Source organism: Bactrocera latifrons, unplaced genomic scaffold, assembly GCF_001853355.1.
Source record: "Bactrocera latifrons isolate USDA-ARS-PBARC rearing strain unplaced genomic scaffold, ASM185335v1 scaffold_117, whole genome shotgun sequence".
Lineage (NCBI taxonomy): Eukaryota > Metazoa > Arthropoda > Insecta > Diptera > Tephritidae > Bactrocera > Bactrocera latifrons.
Genome location: NW_017534597.1, coordinates 327016 through 348084, shown reverse-complemented (window position 1 = coordinate 348084; position 21069 = coordinate 327016). Strand labels below are relative to the sequence as shown.

General features: G+C 38.1%; 1 protein-coding gene across 6 annotated transcripts; it reads left to right on the top strand.

The window, feature by feature from the left end:
* The first annotated feature begins 35 nt into the window (after window positions 1–35).
* LOC108978052 (protein winged eye) lies at window positions 36–20789 on the top strand. 6 transcript variants are annotated; one of them, XM_018948142.1, is made up of 11 exons: window positions 36–2450; window positions 2666–2809; window positions 12251–12397; window positions 12498–12614; window positions 14116–17738; window positions 18039–18270; window positions 18344–18418; window positions 18637–19511; window positions 19571–19747; window positions 19812–19973; window positions 20319–20789. In XM_018948142.1, exons 1-11 carry the CDS (start codon window positions 1799–1801, stop codon window positions 20646–20648), a joined length of 6534 nt encoding a protein of 2177 aa, XP_018803687.1. In that variant the 5' UTR covers window positions 36–1798; the 3' UTR covers window positions 20649–20789. The 6 variants fall into 6 exon arrangements, with proteins under 6 accessions (XP_018803687.1, XP_018803685.1, XP_018803684.1 ...); XM_018948140.1 differs by having other exon boundaries at window positions 14083–17738; window positions 18667–19511; XM_018948139.1 differs by having other exon boundaries at window positions 14083–17738.
* The last annotated feature ends 280 nt before the right edge of the window (window positions 20790–21069 follow it).

Here is a 21069-nt window from a genome sequence, read left to right as displayed (position 1 = left end):
TCAATTGTTTATATTCCGCCGACGAAAATCAAAATATCAGCGTCATTCACTTTTGACATCTCGCTCAGCTGTTTCTGAGTCGCCGTCTTTCTTATAACGCCGCCGTCCAAGTTAGTAAACACCCGGCAACATAGTATGTACTTTGACAACGCGGAGTTCAGTATAGCTTCGGAATCGGTAATAAAAACAAATAGAGAATTTATATTTCTGTTACATTTTGATGGATTTTTGTTTGGAAACATTTAATTTAGTGCATGTGCAAAGTGTAATTGATAAGTGAATTGAAATAAATGCAAATAGTAAGTTCTAATACGTTGAATAGGTCACTAGGCAAAGTGGAGGAGTGTGTTTGTAGAAGAAACGGAAATGGTTAAAAACTGCTGGAGGAGATAAAAGAAGAGCGAGCAAAAGAACTGGCTAGAAACTCGYACAAAGAGGAGAAATGGAAAGCAAAGCGATAGTAAATAGCAATAAAAATAAATTTATACCTGTTAGTAGAGGAGGTGGAGGATCTGCCTGAGAAAGGTAACATCGAAGAAGGAATTGAAATTGACGCAATACGATGAAGAAGTGAGCGATAGCAAGTGAATGAAATGCTTGACGTACGGATGCAAAAGAATCGCACAATTCACTATTCAATTGAAGGCATACGTACCAACGAAAAAAATGGTTTATGCGGGAAAATAAGAGAAAATACATTGCAAAATATAAATGAATAAAGAGTTAGATTATTATAAAAACACGCAAAGTCAATTCAACGAAAAAGGAGCCAGTGGAGTGGCTGAGCATTAATGCAGTGCAGTATCGTGTCGCCGTATCTGTGTATGATTGGGCGTGTTTAAGTGTTTGTGCACCCGAGAATACGGCAAAGGCAAAAGTGAAAACTTGCTTTTTTGTCGTTGACGTTGCTGCCATCATCGTTGGTCGTTGTCGTCGTTGTATTTTCGCATATTTCGCGACGGCAAAACTACGAGTGTATTTCGCTAAATAACCAGCCAACCAACCAAATAGCCAGCCAGCCAGTTTTGGCCGCGGCTTTGTATTCGGCAATAAAAAATAAAGTTAAATTCCTGGAACTCGAATTTGCGAAATTGAAAGGCGCGCGCGTGTTTTTCGCATACTTAAACATAAAAACTTTAAGAGGATATTTGGGAACGTTTGAATCCGACTTGAAAATACATAAAATACAAGTGTTTAAAAAGATTTTAAGGTGCTGCTGGCCAGTGAATTGGAAACGGTCCAAAGATATATTTGCACCGAGGGGGGCCTTTCGACCAACCGTCGCATTTGCCACCGCATCGCTAAACCACAGAGGCGGGATTATGTCATTTTACATGTGTTTGTGTATATGTTTAAAATTCCAACTAATTAATAAATGGAAAAGTTATAAAGCGCCACAACGAATCAGTTTCGTGAATTACATACATATTTTTTTTTATGAAAGTGCTTAACTACAGACATGTGTGTAGAAAGTATTGCGAGAATGTAGCTAAAACGAGAAAAGTAATCAACTACTTTCAAATCAAAATAAGTTATAGTGCAAAAGATCTGCATTTAGAAAATGTTTTCAGTGAAATTGCGTCGCAATTCAGTCGCGAGCGATGCAGTCCTTCGTAAAAATTCCCACATTAGAAAAAGCAGTAAGAAATTTAACAAAACGAAATTTTGCGACGGCAAATCACGAAAGCAAGCACGTTGTTTTCAGTTTGTTGATTTGTCAAGCAACCTTAAAAGTTAGAAGATCGAAAACCAGAAAATAATAAATAATTATAGAATTATTGTTAGTGATCGCAATTAAATGGCAACATTCAATGGTCATAGCACCTCCACCGCTACGGATTTGTTGGGATCCTCGGTTGCCGTCGCTGCTGCCACAGAGCATTTTGAACGCAGCACTGCTGCGGCTACTACAACGTTTCTGCTACCCTCCACGGCGACGGCAAATGGAGCGCCGTTGCATTTAGAGCCTTTTAGTCTTGCTGGTGGTCCACATTTTGTCACAACAACTACATCACCATTAAGTGGTGCAAATGCTGGCCATCATCATCATCCACATCAACAACAACAACAACATCACCACCATCAACAAACCAATTCCACTTCAACTAGTTATACATTCGTACAAATTAAACGCGAACCTTGCCAAGTTTCGGAGGTTACCTCTGCTAATTGCCATCAAACACAACAGCAACAGCATCACCAGCAGCATCACGTGTCTACATCATCGACAGGTGGCAGTGGCATTGGTATTGGAGTTGGCTTGGGTGTTGGTGTAGCCTCATCAACATCGAGCTGTTCGGCTTCCATATCAGCGGCTTCCAAAACAATGTCATCGTCGTCAACGCTAACAACGCTAGTGAAGATTGAGGCTTCCTCACCGAAGGTGAATGAAATGGATAAAACACCAACTGTGAATACACTTGCCGCAGCGCCAACAATGACTAACACAAGTATGTTAATTCATAGAAAAAAAATATAACCTGCATTACACTATTCAAATTTACTCAGTCATCCATACCTATGCTCACAGTATGTATGGTGTGTATGTATAAATAATACATTAATGACTTTAACTTCTTTTTCGTTATTTGTTTTTGTGGTATTTTTTTAACGACATTGTTTGACTTAGGTGGTTAACTTGCTATTTTCGATTCTTTGTTTATAGATAATACGGTGCCTATTGGCATTGCCGTGGCGCGTAAACGACCACAAGAAACGGCGGGCACACTCTCTAATGCTGCACCGATTCCAATGCAGCAAACGCTTAATAAGGATATGAATTGCTTTGGTATACGCGTAGCGGATTTAGGTAAGTTATACGTGCGAGAATAACTATAGGTTTGTTAAGTTCGCATTATTGCAGCTTTAAAAATTGGTTAACTTTATGCTTAAGGTATATAAAACAAAGAAAGAGATTTCAAAGAAAATCATAATATTGACTTTAAAAACATTAATTCTCAAAGTAGCACTTAAATGGTTTTTTTTTTTGGTTATACAATATACGAAAGGTTGTTAAATACTTATATATAATAAATAATAATATTAGTGAAGCTAGAATGAAGCGTATACACCCTTAATTTTGTTGTTTTATTCAATGTACAATAAATATTTTAAACAATGTGAAAGGGTTAAGGGATTTTAGTTATGCGGGCTGACTTTCGCATAGAAAAACATAAAAATGTCCACGATTCGTAGTCGACGTCTTTTAAGTGAGGGTCTCTTACGATATTTACAAAGCATATGGTACAGTGGTGATGCCATAAATAGAATACCTTGATATTGCAATTTCAACATTCAAAACGAATTACACACAAAATAATATAGGGTGCGCTTTTTATAGTAATAATAATTTGTATACTGTGTTAAAATAATATTAGACCTATTTTTTTATTTTATTTAGGCCGGAAAGCAATCTTAATTATGTAATATTAAATATATATATCTTTCATCTGTTGGATACTGTTACCTTTTCGGCTAAAGGCCGAAGGCTAAGCTAAATAAAATATAAAACTTTTTATTTAATTCAGAAATTCTTTTATTTAAACTGGTTAAAAAAGACCAGAAAAGCGGTGGCGAACTCAATGATAGCGAATAAAATTAGTTTATGCAATATGAAATCAGTTTATGTGAATAAAGTAAAAGTTATATACAACAAATTATTTCGTATTTTTCAAAATTGATGTTAAAAAAATCATCACATTGTAGAGCGGTATTTGAAAAATGTTTTGATGTTAAAGTTTCCTACTAAAAGTATCCAGAAATAATAATTTAATCGATTTTTCGTGAAATAATTTACTATGCGGTAATTATAAGGTTTCAGTTTCACAGTAAAGATTTCAGAATTTAAGAGAAGTATGCTATTTTCGTGATCACTACTGTACGCATTCTTATATTTTTCTTTTATTTTGTCACTTCAAGTGGCCTTCTGACGGTTTACCCCATACACAACATTCACAACAACAAATTTATGTATGTATGTATGTACCACCCTCTTCTTGTTTTTGATTTAGTCAAAAAATGTATACTTTAACTTTTATTATTAATTTCGACTACAATCTTTGCGACATAATGCCTACGCATAAATTTATAATGGTGGTTGAATGGAACGGAAATGGAGTGAGGGCTTGGCCGGATGGTGGAAACAGAAAGTATAGAGGTTTACAATGCTACATAGTTGGTTTTATTGGTGGTAGGTTTGATGAATGGATAAATATTTAGTTGTTTGGGGTTACCTTTGGTATATCAAAGAGATAAAGAGACGCGGCTTTATAAGCATGCCGTTTAATATGTCTCATTACCGTGTTGATTTAAAGCACTAACCAGATTATATAAATTTGTCATGGGAATTCCTTCGTTAGCACTCAATTCGGTTGAGGGCTTATATGTACTTGTAAAGCGATTATACATAGATACACAAATACATATATACATACATACTTATGGACGCACTCTAAATTGGCACTAACATCTTCCCCAACTGGTAACCGAACATCACCTTTGCAGATTTGTGTTTCTTAATATTTACTAAAGCCGTCGGCTTTTTTGTCTTTATGATAATGTTTTCTGTCTTAGGAATAGAATCACATTTTTATACTCTTGCAACATGTTGTTACGGAGTATAATAGTTTTGTTCACATAACGGTTGCTTGTATTACATAAAACTTATCGGGATAGATTAAGGTTACATATGTGTACGTATAAATAATCAGGATGACGAAATGTGTGATTTGAAAATTTTTAAAAAGGGACGTAGCCTCAAGCTCTTATATGTTTAATGTAAATATCTACAAATCAATCAAATTTGCTGAAAACAAAAATTTTTAGCCCTCTTTGAAAGTGTAAAAATGGTTGAAAGCGGATGATAACCCCGTGCACTCCCCATATAACGGTTATGTTAAAAACTAGTAAAAGTGCGATACCAAATAAATAAACGTGTCAGAGACACTAAATTGATATTAAAATTGACCAATTCAATAAAATTTGATACATAACATTACCTCGACGTTACTATGTTACATTGCGAATGGACAAAATCGGACCACAACCGCGGCTACTTTCTATTACATCTATCTACAACTTTGCTTCTGCCGTTTTCCAATAGGTGTCTCTAGGGCCAAGCACTGGTCGATTAAATCTTTTTATATCGATCTTGGACATTTCTGTTTGCATCCCAAATGTATTCTTAACTGAAAATGTCACTTTTTGAGCCGAATTCCCGTCATTTGCGGGAAATTTTGCTTTTCTTTTTTAATTCCAAGGAAAGTGCGGCTGAGAACCGGTCCACGCTTTACTGAGGCTGACACATACATAGATAATACTATTACTCTCCTAGTACCATCTATATGATTTCTATTAGATATTAAAAAATATGGAATTTTTTTAAAGCAACTTGTGTTAGTTTACAAAAAATGGATCATAAAGTATTTCGTGTGTTAATTAAGCATTGCTTTTTGAGGGAATAAGGGAAAACATTTTTGGACATTATACAATAAAGTCTTAAAATTACAAAAAAAAAAAAGGCGGAAGCAAAGTTGTAGACCTAATATATAACGTTTTTTTAAATTCCATCTGATTCTTTCATTTTAGAGTATACAAATAAAATTCCATAGAATGTATCCGGATACAACTATGAACTTTGCTAATTCTCATAATCGGACTACAGCCATTCAAGCCCTCCAAATACCGAATTCGTGTACCCCAATTCTTATTGCGCAAATATTGGACAATCTGTGAGATATATTAATGAAAATAGGTAGAATCGAATCAATGGGAACCATATAATATTAATATAAAGATTTTCCAAGATGCGAGAATACGAAATGTTTGGTTACACCGGATCCATACGATAGTCGAGTTTTATTTTGTTGTAATTTGAACACTCACGACGTATCGAGTGGTAGTCGCACACCCAACGGCCCTCACAGCGAAGGCGATCAAAATGCGTTGATAAACGATTTTTAGTAGATTCTTTAAAATAATGAATAAAGAATTAATTTGAAATGTGGGCGGGAAGCAGTGGCTGTGCCAGATTAAGTACATACATTTATTTGGAAGAGCAGCGTGTGATCAATAACGACTTATTCAGCTGCTCTTGTAAGGACTTTCATTGAAATTGTGTTGCCACTTTTTCCCCTTCGCCCACCTCTGCGGCGCTTAGCTCTCCAGACATCTGATTGTTGAGGCAAGAAGTCGAAGATAGAATGGACATGTACCGTTTTTGTGAGTATAAGTAAAGTTGCATATTCAGTTTCTCAGCTCCTTTCTTCCGCATCGTAAATATATGTATATACAATGTTTCAGCGTATCCTTTCTTTTGTTGTTCGCTTTGCGCCTTTTCTTTCCTTTCCAAGCATGCTTGCATGTGCCCAAGCAGAATATGTGTACACCACCCCCGGCAGGGGCGTCCACTGATTTCACCCCTATGCAAGTAAGTGAAAGTCTAGAAAGCTTACTTTACCCATCGTCGTCACATTTCAACATAACATATTTCTTATTTAAAAAAGTCATATGGTATCGCTGTTGTTGTTTGCACATGGGGTGTATTTACAATGTTGTTCGCCAAAGTTGTTTTGTGTTTTGCTTTTTCCTTTGTCTGCCCGCCACCAACGCCATCGTTGCCGCCGGCATTCTCATTGAGTATTCTCGTTACTGTTTCGCAAGGTGGGTATGTCAACAAAATAATAGCGAGAAATCGTTCGATGCAGCACACAGCGTAGGTGAATTTGCCGGGCGATTTTTGGAGGCATACTAAAGGGATGGATGCTGCGTTCCCTTTGTGTACCATGTACATATTTCCACTTTCTTTTGCTTCGCCTTTATATTCTACTTACATTCCTAACACGCAGCATTGCCATTGCCATGGTCGTAGGTATGATGCTGCTGTGCGGTGCGACCATATGGAAACATACCCACTTGATGCTGAGACATGTTTTCGACTTCCCCACCCCCCTTTGTGTAGCACTCTTTTCGTGCATGTTTTATTTGTAATACCTTTCGTGGTAGGCACATCAAGTGCTTGAATGAAATTAAAAATTGCATTAATGTCTTTCTTACGTCCAATTTTCCTAAAATGCGTACTAATGAGTCTATAAATTAATGGTGGGCGAATGCCTGTAATGCGATATAAAATATTTGATTAGATATTTCCTTTCGAGTGTATTGACAAACGAAAAACCATGTTTTCACTGATGGAAACTTTCATTGTTGTGTGAAGTTGGCGATTAATGCTATTAATAGAGTGAATTCGAGAGTAAATGTATTGTTCCCGCTGTTTTATTGAAATGTCAATCATATCTTGATAAGCTTTTTTCTTCGATAACGAAAAATCGTTTCCTCGCATAAATGTCCGACGCGCCGTTATAATTCTAAAGAGCAAAAATACAATTTTAGTATACGATCAAAAATGAGTCGACCAACCAATAATCTCAATTATCTTTAAGTGAAGAGGGCAAATAAACGTACCGTGTATCCCTTAAAGTGTTTCTTCAAATAACAATATGCAGCCATATTACAGTTATTGCATAGTTAGTGTAGTATGGGTTTGGAATGTTATACAATATACATATTTATGTACGTATATAGATATATATTTTGACAAAAAGCACCCGAAAATTGTAAAAAAAAAGCAAAATGTTCAAAGTAATCCCTACCAGTTGTAATATATTTATGTTACGATTTTTCCAGTTTTGCTCACGAAAACACTTTTTAGGAAAATACTTTTCGATCGACTGAAAACGGGTTTCACGAAGCGGCTGTGGAACAAGAAAAAATCACAAGTAGCCAAATCTGGTGATTGATGTTGTTCTAGCGGCAGAATTCTGCCGAGTTTATAGTCCTGTACCGAATAAAAATCCGGGTTAGAAATACAAAAATTCCTCCAACTTAGCAAAATACATTATTTAATCTATGTATTTGAAAAAAGAAATGGTTCATCCTTTTTTAAAATTTTTATACCCTGAACAGGGTACCATAAGTTTGCCACGAAGTTTGTAACACCCAGAAGGAAGCGTCGGAGGCCTCACAAAGTATATATACATATATATAAATGAGCAGTATGTTGAGCCGAGTCGATTTAGCCATGTCCGTCTGTTTGTCTGTCCGTCTGTATATATACGAACTAGTCCCTCAGTTTTTCAGATATCGTTTTGAAATTTTGAAAACGTCATTTTCTCTTCAAGAAGCTGCTCATTTGTCGGAACTGCCGATATCGGACCACTATAACATATAGTTGCCATACAAACTGAACGATCGGAATCAAGTTCTTGCATGTAAAACTTTCACATTTGACGATATATCTTGACGAAATTTTTTATACAAACATTTCAAAATATAGCGAATATTTTCACTATTTTCACTCATTTTTGAACAGCTGTAACTTTTTTTCAACTTCCCCGAATTTAATTTTTTTTGGTTAAATTAAGTTTAAAATCGCACCTTTCCAATACTACAATGTGATTCTTAGAACAGGAGCAATACGACTGCAACGTCATCTATTGATAAAATACGAAAAGTCTTTTTCGGTATTTGTTACAATTAAATCTTCTTAGCTGTGGGTCTGTATCAAAAATGGGGCGATAACAGTGCATAACTTCACCTGGCCGTATTCGGGTGTGTCCGATTTATTTTATGTCGTATGTATTGGAGAATGTGTATGATAATTTAATGAAACTTCCAGAAGGGGTGTGGTCAGGCAACAAATTCGTTGCTTTTCATGCAAAATTTTTATGATATTTCTAAATATTTCATATTATGTGATGACACCTTTGTTTGGGCATTCCCCTCAGAAAGCCAATTAAATTAATAAGTATTAAAAAAACGGGTAATATTAAAGTTTTTATAAGTGTCTATAATTTTGACCGTTTGTGTATCAACATACATATACGTACATATATACAAATGTATTTGAATGAGCAGCTTACTTTTGCTTAGCATCTCAAATGGGTAATTATAACAACAAATACATATAGCGGGATATATCACGCCACAGCATGGCCCAAGATAGAGTACATAAATTCGTTACCCCAACTTCAAAACCTCTTAACCGCAAATACATTTAGGTACGCGAATATACGGCAATACATACATACATATGAATATAATTATATATATATATAACTAATTGGTAGTGACGTTTGATGATCGAGCACAACCGTATTATTTTACCTATTTCATTCGCAGTGACTATTCTTTATAAAAATTTCTATAATGCATCTTATATACATAGGTACTATATGTTTGTACATCTGTATACGCAAGCGACTTGAAAAATTTTGCATTGATTTATCATTGAATTTAAATAGACTTATTATAGACCTACACAACTGCCAAAATGAGCAGGTTTTCAACGAACTTGAAGACCAGAAATCGGTGGAGTCAAAGGGCATTTAATCCGCTTGCATCGGAAACACTCATTTTCACACACTCACACTTTTCTTGTTGTATTATTTTATATTATTTACAATTTTGCGATTTTGGACAATATGTGCTTCATTTGTTGCTATTATGTATGTATGTGTTTTGTTTTTGCATTATAAAATCCAGAATTTATATGCCTTAAAAACAGGTTTTTTATTTATATAGTTTTGTCGGTATCTTTTAGAAACTTGTGAAATTTCGCACATTATACTTCATACAATTTTTGAGTGAAGTGAGAAAGTTGAAGTTTGAATTTTTTTTTTATTTAATTTGGCAAGTGTAAAGTTCTTATAAACTTTTTAAAAACTTGTCGATGAACTGGTGGGCCCCACTTTGCACAAAACTTTGTCATACCCAAATATTCCCTCACAATAAATCCAAAGAAGAGAACGTCATATCTTTAGAATCACAGCTTTTTCGAACAACTTTACTGGCATCCGAAATAATTTTGGGAACTTTTTTGATGTTTTCGTCGGTAACAGGCTCTTTAGAAGGGTCTTCATCGTCTTCGGTGCTCATTTCGCCTCATTAAAACTTAGCGAAGCACTTTTCAAGGGTTAATTTTCGTGGCGTAGAGTCCAAATAATGTTGATCGGTTCCAAAATTTGAGTATTCCCCCTTAAATTTACTTAATTTCGTGGGTTAGAAAAACTGTATGTGCTGTTTTGCTCAAGCGCTTCCTCGTGTTGAAAATAGCAATTGAAGCAAACTATTAAAAAATAATGGCCATATCGTCGCGCCTTCAATTTCTTGAAGCTTTATCCTTGAGTAATATCCGTAATAGCTTCATCATTTAAGGTGTTTTTGTTTGGAGGTATACATCATATATTATAGAACATTGAGCTGCCAAAGTAAGTGGTAAAGTAAACACATGCGTTGAGATTTTTTATCCAGTATACCTAAGGACTAAATTTGAAAGTTTAATACAAAAACCAAAAAATGTTTTTCTTATATAATATAAAAAATAAAATATTGTATTAGAATTTTTTATTGTTACAAACATTCACTATTAAGAAAGAACCTTTGACATTTTTTTGTAAAAAAAATATTTTAAACTCGGCCTTTGCGACGACATTTCCGGTAAAAAGATGCGTTGGCAGAATAGCTCCTTACAGGATCATCTAAAGTGAAAAAATAAGAGTTTTACTTAAAAACCTTAACTTAGAACTTGAACGAAGGAGAAAAAAATTTATAATTGGATTTTTGGCACATTTTTACAAAAAAAAAAATTTAATTTCAGTAAAAATTTGGGGAGATTTTTATTTCAAACAGTTGTTATCGAAAAAAGTCCTTTGTTCAAGTCTCTAAAAATTGTATCTCAAAGACCTGTGTAAAATTTCATGAAGATCGGATGAGTAGTTTTCGACAAAATCTTGATAACCGACTTCAAAAACACAGTTTGGAGATAAACGCGTTTAAAGACAGCGCATTGGTTTAGCTAGCCTCGAGCGCATAAGTTCTCAAGGCTGCACCTCCGAAACTATTACTCGGATCAATTTTTTTTTAAATCAATGTAACACTTTAACGCCGTATTACAATGCTAACAATTTTTGAAAAAAAAAATGCTGCAGGTTCTCTTAAATTCAGAAATAATTATTATCTGAGGAGATATACCTGTATACTTATTATGTACGTTGAAGTTATTATGGTCCATACTTTTTTAAAACTGAAGAGGGAGCCAAAGCTCTAACATACTTTCTACTTTTTTGTTTATTTTTCGATATGCAGGCTACATATGCGGAAAAAATAACTAATCAAATAAATTGACATAACATTTACCAATTTCACCAAACTCATACATACGCACATAAATATATGTATATTAATGACCACAGGGATGCACATAATTTTATTTTGTTTGTCCTTCATTCGTTGGCATTGAATCGCATTAAGACCAAAGTTATGTTCATTTATCATTTACACCCACTAGCTACCTGCCCTTGTGAAGTGCGCTAAAGTGTGGCTGTGCGTAACGCTGAAACTATTGCAGCCTAGATCAGTTGCTGGAAATAACAATTAAAAGATAATATTTCGTTTTCATAAAGAAGTTCTACCTTAGGAAAAGCAATAAAGCTCACGGGCCTTCCGTTTGTATTTATACACAACAATAATCATGCACTTATGTACAAGATGTGAAACTCGACTTAAAAATTGCGGGACTTTGTGCGCACCATGCTATGTTATTATAGACATTTATTTTTAATTCTGCTCCGCAAGGACAATTTGATGTTGACCAAATGCACCACATAATACACAAAAAAAAAAAAGAACAAATATATCAAACAAACTCAACAGCAACAACAAGCGGATATCTAGTCAAAATCACCAATTCGCACATTTCTGCATATTATCTACGGGCAGGAACAACAACTGCAGCTCCGGTAAATAGTTCAAGGTCAACGCAAATGCGCTGCTCACCGATGCACTTACATACACATTGACTCACAGGGTTTCTTATGCACATACTTACACACATATGCATCTCTATGCAAAATATTGCGTAGTGAATTTCCAGAATTTCAGTTGACTGTTGGAAGTTGTGCGTTCAATTACAAACCATCACACAAAATTTTTACAGGAAATTATTTCTTTCTATATTTATTTGGCACTTACGCCTTGAATTAATTATCAGCAGTTAACGAGTGGCAAGTGAAAGTTCAGTGATTTTCCCGCAATTTTCACAATTTTGTAGACTGCTTTCGGGCGTTTGGGCGTCGGCATTAAGCAGTTGTACTAAACTTTTAGGCGCGCAATTTTTGTCTGCTTCACGGTTTATATTCTTCTGATTATGGTCTTGTGAAATAACAATTTTTGTTTTCTTTTCACCTTTTTGCAGGTGGTGTTAGCACTGGCTGCAGCAACATCTATTTTACAGGCAACGGTGACTTAGTGACTGGCTCAGCGACCGCCGAGGAGTTGGCGCTCAGCGCCGCTGGTGTTCAGAGTGTAAATCGTGCACCCTCAACCTTTTGGCAATATCAAAGTGAGTTATAATTTTTTACTTAGTATAATCTTGCCAATTACTGCTTTAATTATACACAATTAATTGCAATAAACAAATTATTTTCCTTTATGCTCCTTAGATGCGCTTCCCATCGAGTCAGTGATTTCCATGTCTCCAGCTACTGTGGGTTTGCAGTATTCGCGCGATGCAAGTCGCAGTCAGGTGGTACTTTTGCCGGCTACACCAGCCGCCTTAGGTAGGTTCACATATACTAACTCGCAAAATGTTTTCAACAATTTAAACGCACACTTCTATTAATACGTATTTAAAAAGTGATAGCAAAGAGCTTTAATTCATCTTCATCACCAACGCTTTCATCATATTTTCATACAACACACCATAAGCATCGATATACCTAGTAACATAAACATATGCTTCGCTAGCGAATTTATAACAGTGTGGATATGTTAGCGTCTAGAGTTAGAATAAGCGGCAAGTTACATAAAAAAGGTCGTTTTAACAAATTCAAAAAAGTGATTTTGTAAGAATATTTTTCGTTAACCTTAGGGTTTGAAATCGATAATGCTTTCTAAATATAAATTTCCGCGTCATATTACAATTCTAGCATAATTATCAATATTGCAACTGGGTTTAATATAGACGAAATTGTCTTCAGCTTTGTAGTTATACCGCGTTTTACATCCGAAACCATTTGCCACACTTTTTTACAAAATCGACAGCTATAACATTTACCGATCACTTTTGTTTGCTATCGATTATGAAGTGTGTTATATTTTTGTTTTCAATTTCGCCACTTGTTTTTATCTGCAGTCGATAATTAATCCTCACCCGTTTATATTTGCTTACCTGTTTGTTTTCGTATCGTTTTGCTTAAAAAAATGGGCACAAGCTGCTCTCTAGTTGTTAATTGTCCGCCTTTTGTCTGCTGTTTGTGTCCAAGATAATTTATAAGTGCTCTTGTGAAAGACTGGCGGATAACCAAAGCGTTAACGATACGAAAAATTACTAATAAATTCACTAAGATCGGTAATTCTTTCATGAAATCTAAATCATTGGTTTCATAATTTCAAGAAAAAAGTAGATCTTAAATTCTTACGTTACATGGGAACTTACGGTAGTTTGATCATGCCATAATGCCCCTAATAATCAATACTGTAGTATAGTATGAAAGGAGTTTTTATACTTATTAGATTTCTAGAATGTCTGTGGAGCTCAGTTTAGTAGCTAATTTCTATGACTGAAGTTAAATATTTTATTTATTATCATTTTGAACTAATGAAAACATATTTCTAAATATCTCTCCTAATTAACGCTTACTTATATACATATACTTATCTGTACACTTAATATATATTTACCTATGTGTGTATATATACTTATTTATAATTCTGCTTATAATTTTAATGCTTTGCTATGTCTCATTTTCACATTTGAAAAGAGTACTTAACAAGACAAGAAAATAATAATCAACAAAACCTGCGATTTTCACATTCACTAATTTGCTTTGGTACCCTCTTTTCCATCCCATCTCCCACAACCACCAAACCACCACCACCACAACCACCACTTGACCGCTACAATTGATATGAAATCAATAAAAATAATTCGAAATCGTATCAAAATTGCTATTGCCACGTTTGAATTGATTTGAAAATTGATTTGACCGAAAAAAAATCACGTCTCGAATTCAAAAACCCACATAGGCATATCAAATTTTCCAATCTATACACCCACAGATCCGTTCCAACAGGCGGCGGCTTTCGTTTGGCCATCATACATACCACAGGGTACAACGCCGGCTTCTGCCGCTGCGGCCGCCACCCTACAGCCGCCGCCCAATTTTATATTCCCTTCAATGAGCCCACACTCGACGCTACAGCCACAGTCTTACGCCACGTCACTCCAACTTTTCGGCTCGAATTACTTAACCGCGGCTGCAGCTGCTGCCGCAGCCGCCGCTGCCACTTCGACACTTTGCCAACACAATCAACAGCAAACTAATACACAACAGACCACAAGTTCAATAAACTTGAGTTTGGCCGCACCGGGCGGTATGCCACCGAATGGCAGCGGCAGCAGCCTCATAGGCAGTATTAACAGCAGCAACAACACGAGTAGTTCGAGTAGCCGCTTTCTGAGTTTGGCAACTACAGGTGCGTCCGCTTCCAATATACTCGAAGCACCGAAACCACAAAAAACACTACAGTCTACATTGACGCTACCGCAACCCGTGCCACCACCGTCCACAGCTGCTTTGCCGCCACCGCCGTCGTTGATCCTACCGCCCGCCGCATTGAAAATCGAAGAATGGAGTGCGACGGATTTTATGGCGGCTGCGGCGGTAGCAGCGGGAAAACCCCATCATGCGAGTTTGGGCACGACGACGGCTTTGAATTTCGATGGTCGGGATAAAACGACTACAAACACAACGAATCTGTTGGATTTACACAATGCTGCTGCAGCTAATGCTCAGGCATTGAATTTAATGCGTTTGCCGACCCCTCCAACGTCGGCGACTATGGAGTCGGCGGCTGTAGCTGCTGGCGGGCCACAATTGCAACCACAAATACTATTCCAGACCACATCGACACCATCGCCAGCTTTGCTCAATTTGTCGGCATCTTTACAGCGCGGTACAGCTGGCAACGTTGCTGGCGCCACTACAACTGTGACCCCCACAGGTATTTTCATAAATGGCGGTGGCACTACGGGACCGCCAACCGCAATTTCGGCCACTATCGGTCCACCAACGCCATTGGGGGATGAGACAACGGCAATCAATTTTAAAACAAGTCCGGTAGAAGCTGCTCCGCCGCATTCGGTGAGTGGAATTGTGGTGGGTGTGCCGCGTGCAATAAACAACAGTGGTCAAGCTCCTCAATCAGGTCCACAGCCACAAATGCAAGATGTTAATATACAAACCGATACGCCGGTCTGTAGTGATGACGAGAACTCAACGTGTCCGCTTGCCATACAACAGCAACAGTTGCACACTTCACAGGCGAATTCGATGAATTCGCCGAGTTACAACAATGATGGCGAGATACACGAGCCTTTGGAGTTGACAAAGCAGAGTTGCCACAATGCTGGAGTGCATTGCTCCAATGATGCTGATGGACTACCCATAACAACAACGCCAACGATAACCACGACAGAAACAAATAATATTGTGTGCCATAACACAGCCAACGCCACGGCGAATGGGGAAGCTGAAAGTTACGAAGTTGTAACTCAACAACCTCCACCATCGTCTTCAGCTGGTGAAATCGTTCCAATGCTTCCAAGTAATGAACCAGTTCATTACAATGAACATCAACAGCAACCGCAGCAATCCGGCCCAGAAGATCTAACTGGTCTGGAGCTGCTCTCTAACATCAGCACTAGTACGCTGGCAAATAAAGGTATCGGCGTAGGCGCTGGTATGACAATGGTGCGTGTCAAGCAGGAACCAGTAGACCTCATGGACGCACCCGTTTCTTCAATGAGCGATGAATTGTCATCATCAACAGTCGTGCCATCCTTACCGTCACAAATGCCACAATTTATCACACAGCAAACGGATGTGCCGCAGCCGGTTTCGGGCAGCTGCGACTCCTGTGTGCCCAGAGAGGCTGAAATGCAGAGACAATCAACACCGTTGCCCTTGCTGGCCCATTCGCTCCCAGCCGCACCTTCATCTAATGTGCCCACAACGGTGGTAGAGCCCCTGGGTGGTTTGAATTTGCTCTGTGCTCTAGCTGAACAACGCATCCAAGAAGAAGTTCAGAGTAGTGGAGGTAATTTGTTCGCTGAAAGCGAGTCGCCGCCACTATCACGCTCCACTTCATCATTCGGCCGCCAAGAAACGCCCGAATTACAGAACCATTCACATCCTTCTCGATTGGAACAATCTTCGTTTCCCTCAATGGAAGGTATCGAGTTGCCTTCGACGAGTGGTCTTGGTCTCGGTATTGGAGGTGGCGGTGGCGTGGAACCGCCAGTCAAGCGCAAAAAGCACAAACATTCCAAATCATCAAAATCATCTTCGTCATCCACACTGGCTGGTGCTGGCAAAAAGTCGCAGCGCTGCTCGAAGAAAAGCAAGAAGAAATACGCCAAAGAGAAGCGTAAACACAAGCAACAACAACAACAATTGTTGGCCTCTGCAGCCGCCGCAGCGGCCGCGTCTGCCTCCGCTTCTGACGATGTCGACTTTGAGGACGAACAATTACAACAAGAATTGAAGGGCGCCTTTAACCGTATCGATCCCAACTTTCAATTGCGTTTCGGTCAGTGGGCCAATGCACAAGAGATATTCGAGTTGATGGAGAGTGATATGCGTTTACGTTTGGCGGAAATAACGCGTCAATATCGCAAGAAAAAGAGAAAGCTCGATGAGATATCCAAAAATAAGAAGAAGAAAAAATGTGCAAAATTGCTTGCCGCGCAACAACTGCAACAACAACAGTCCACACTTTCACTGTCTTCACTGAGTACTGGCAGTGTTGGTGGTGGTCTCTCCTGCAGTACGTCTGGCACATCTTTACCACTCTGTGATTACAAGTTTCCGAAATTCTCGACTAATAGCGGTGTGGTTGGTTCTACATCGACGCCTTACTTGAATCGTTCCAGTTTTCTACGCTTCGGCGAGAAGCCGCCATCCGCCACGCCCACACTTCCACACGCACAATTTCCGCCCCCTGAATGCGACAATTCAGAAGACAACAATAACACACTTTCGGCCACCAGCTCCACGGGCACATCCATGCCCGTTTATAAACCAGTGCGATTAGGCCCCAGCGCTTTAGCGGGTGCTGTCGCGGCGGCATCACTTGGCGTCGACATTCGAAATAGTGGCACACCACAGCGTCATGCGCAAAAGCACACATCTGCGGATAAATCCACAAGCTCGGCTATAGTATGCAAAGAACCGAAGTTAATGGTCGGTGTTACGTCAACGTCTGCTTCGGTTGCCTCCAATAGACGTTTGAAAGAGGGGCACTCTTCTTCGCCCGAGGAACAGAGTCCGACCAGCGTATCTTCAGCGCTAATACAAAAATTAGGAACGAACGTTAAACAACAGATTTCTAAGCAACAACGACAGGAACAGCATCTCTCACCTGTGACTCAAATCTCACAGTCGCCACAGTCCCAACAACAATCTTACCGAAAAGCGATAGACCCACGCGATCACCAATTAATGCTGACCAGTGATCATTTATATAGAAAGGAAACGCGTGTGCTGACCGACATGGGTGGTCTCTTTTATGCCGGTGTGATGAAACCACTACAACCGCCTGACGTGTACGCGATAACATTGGATGGCGAACGCGGTAATAAGTCGCATATAATGTCGCGTGAGGAGATCTTCAAGGATACTGTAAGTATTTCACAATTATCTTAGTGTTATTTAATATTAGCAAATCGAAGTTTTTCAAAGCTCAGACAAACCCTTTTTAAAAATGTCAACAAATTATGAGCGTTTTAAGTGTTTACGAAGACTCTTACAAGTTCTGTGCTAAGGGAAATAATGATAACATCGTTCATGTCAAAATTTCTTGACACTCTCGCAACTCACTTGGTTAGGCCAAAAATCTTAAAATATTTTTGGAACTCTCAACTAAAAATATTTATAATTTGTATTTGAGTTCAATGTGTACATAAACTATTACAATTTTAGATTCTGGAGGTGGCGCCCAAATCTGTGGAGAGTGTACCTGTTGGCACACGACTTTGTGCCTATTGGAGTCAGCAGTATCGTTGTCTTTATCCCGGTCGTGCTATTGAGTCTGAATCGTCTGATGATGGTGAAACACCCAACGATTCTGTTAGCGTGGAATTTGACGATGGCGACAGTGGACGCATACGTCTTCAGAATATACGCTTACTCCTAAGTGATTATCCCATTGTGGGTAAGTGTTATGAAATGTACTATTGGATTATTCATACACAATCATCTCTTTTGCGCCCATTCATTCATTTCAGTTTCATTGAAAAAAGGGTCGGAAATTTTGGGTCAAAGTTTAGTGGATGATGAAGAGATTTCTTCGCTTCCGAAAAGTATGTTCTTCGATTTTCTAGAATTTTTTAAGTCTAATTTTTTTCGTGTCACCCTTCAAAATTACAACAACCACAAATTTCCGATCAATTTCATATTCATTCATTAACCTCAATTCATCTTGATTTTCGATTTATCTGCTATTCTGTATTTCGTGCGTTTTAATTTGTATCCCTACTTTTTCCGTTCTCTTTTCTTTTTGAACGTCCCAACTCCTCAGAGTACAACGATAATCCCCTCTACTCTTTAGGTAAGCACAAGAAGTCGAGCGCATGTGCGCGTACCGCCAACGGCTCCGGTAGCAGTCACAATTCCAATGATGTTCACGATCACATTTCCACATTTGCACTCTCCGATATGCCAGCCACGGCGCCGTCGACATGCAGCAGCGAACCGCCAACACAAAGTGCGAAAGACATCAGCGCCCAGCGTAAGGAGAAGAAACGCATTAAGAATCTGAAGAAGAAAACGCAAGCAGCAGCAGCGCTGGCAGCAAACGCTAGCGCAAATACAAATGTGTCCACGGTGACAGTTAATGGTGGGCTACCGTCAGTCGCGTCCACTGTGAATTGCACAAATGGTGTGGACGATGCCGCCGAGAGTAATCGCAAACACCACAAACATAAAAAACGCAAAAAGCACAAGAAACATCATCATCGCAAGGCAAATGGTGAATGTGAAGCGATTAACGGTGCTAATAATACGTTCGTAATCAAAAACGCCGGATTGACGCCGAGTGGCAGCTTCTTGACGTCCACACCGACCACTTACAAAGGTAAACGAGAATACGCTTCAACAGTTGGTGATAATCACAGCAACAATGCGCTAATGGAAACGGATGTCGATGACATTGCCGAAGAACACGTCGTGCCCGCAGTGGCGCGAATGGCTCAAACACAGGGTGGCGCCTTCCAAGCAGTAGCTGTTCACAGCAAGTCGCAAACGCAAAGCGCATTGGCTGGCTTGCCCGCTGCGGCTGCAATTAAGATGGAAACTGCGCCGTCGACGGCGGCGTCAAATGCTAAAGTTAAAACTGAGCATTTAGATATGGAAGAGGAGAGCACCTCAAATATGATGTCCGAGCTATCGGATGAGGTAATTAAGTAAACATGCTTCTCTTTGTCTTCATTTTATTTTTATATTTTGCTTTCCAGAACAAATGTGATGAGGAGGTGGAGCATAATAATTCAAAGGGCAGCAAAATTGCCGCTTTCCTGCCGGAGCGACAGCTCTGGGGTTGGCAGGGTAAAGCGTATCGTAAAGCTGGTACTAAGGGCAGAGCCCGCAAACAATTCTATAAAACAATCAAAAGGGGAAAAGAAACAATAACTGTAAGTTTGTTAAACGAGCACAAGCATAAATTTGCAATAAATTTGGATTTAATTTATATTTTAGGTTGGGGATTGTGCAGTATTTTTATCAACTGGTAGACCAGATAGGCCATATATTGGACGCATTGAATCCATGTGGGAGACAACGTCCAGCAATAAAGTAGTGCGTGTTCGATGGTTTTACCATCCTGAAGAGACAACGGGCTGTCCGAATCTTAAATATCCGGTAAGAAACAAGAATACATATGTAATCGATTGCATGTATAAATAAAATGCTGAAGGGCTGATGTTAAATTACTTTATATACGGAGTTGCTTTTACTTTTTGAAAGGCGAGAAAGTTATATATCATGCTCAGCTATATTTAGAAGCATCAAAACTCAAAGAGTAATTAAAACCACAAAAAATATACAAATATTATATTATATAAAGAAAAGTTTTAATGCAAATTTCTTCCGAGTAGTAGAGTTACCGAATTAATTAAAAATTAACATTAACTCTATGTTGTTTGTAAAAGCATAAAATAAAACATTAAATATTAACATTTTTTTATAAATATCTGTTCTGCACAGGGCGCTTTATTTGAATCACCACACGAGGACGAAAACGACGTCCAGACAATATCGCATCGTTGTGAAGTACTACCGTTTGAGCGTTATTTCGCTAAATTCGGTGCTGATTCGAAGCAATATCAATCCATTTATGATAATAATGATACATACTACTTAGCGGGCTATTATAATCCGCGAGTCCAGGTGCTCAATCTGCAAGAGGAGATACCAACGCTTAAGGCAGAGCAACAGCAGCAGCAGCCGAAACAGCTTGAGCAGCAGCCATTGCAGGAACAGCAACAACAACAAAACGATATAGCTATAGATAACATAAACGCGGTTGTTGATTAATGTATAAGATGAAGGTAGTAACTTGAGGCCCAAGGAATCACATTAAAACACTAATTACTTTTAAGAGGCACACACAAAACAATAAATGAATTAAAAAATATGTATGTATATGTAAAAAATTAAAGTATATATATGCATATACATAAAATATAAGTATGAATATGTACATAAATACATATTTAGACTTACAAAATTCACAAAAACAAAGCAGCAACTAAATTAACAGAAAAACTTAAAAAGTATGTTATGTTTCATATATGAACGTACGGACATGCGATTAAGCCGGTTAAGTTGTGCTGTATGAATGTTTATACTATATGTTTGAGTATAACTGTGAAACGATTTAATTTTAGAGGAGAGAGAGTTAAAAGGAGCTAATTGCAAAACAAGATGATACAAAAAGAGAATCACTATATATTAT

What these genes read in the sequence shown, in the direction of transcription:
- LOC108978052 (XM_018948139.1), top strand. Translation starts at nt 1,799, where the DNA reads ATGGCAACATTCAATGGTCATAGCACCTCCACCGCTACGGATTTGTTG. An exon ending in GATTTCTTCGCTTCCGAAAA is followed by an intron (nt 18,419 to 18,636) that starts GTATGTTCTTCG and finishes CCAACTCCTCAG; the next exon opens with AGTACAACGATAATCCCCTC. An exon ending in GGGGAAAAGAAACAATAACT is followed by an intron (nt 19,748 to 19,811) that starts GTAAGTTTGTTA and finishes TTTATATTTTAG; the next exon opens with GTTGGGGATTGTGCAGTATT.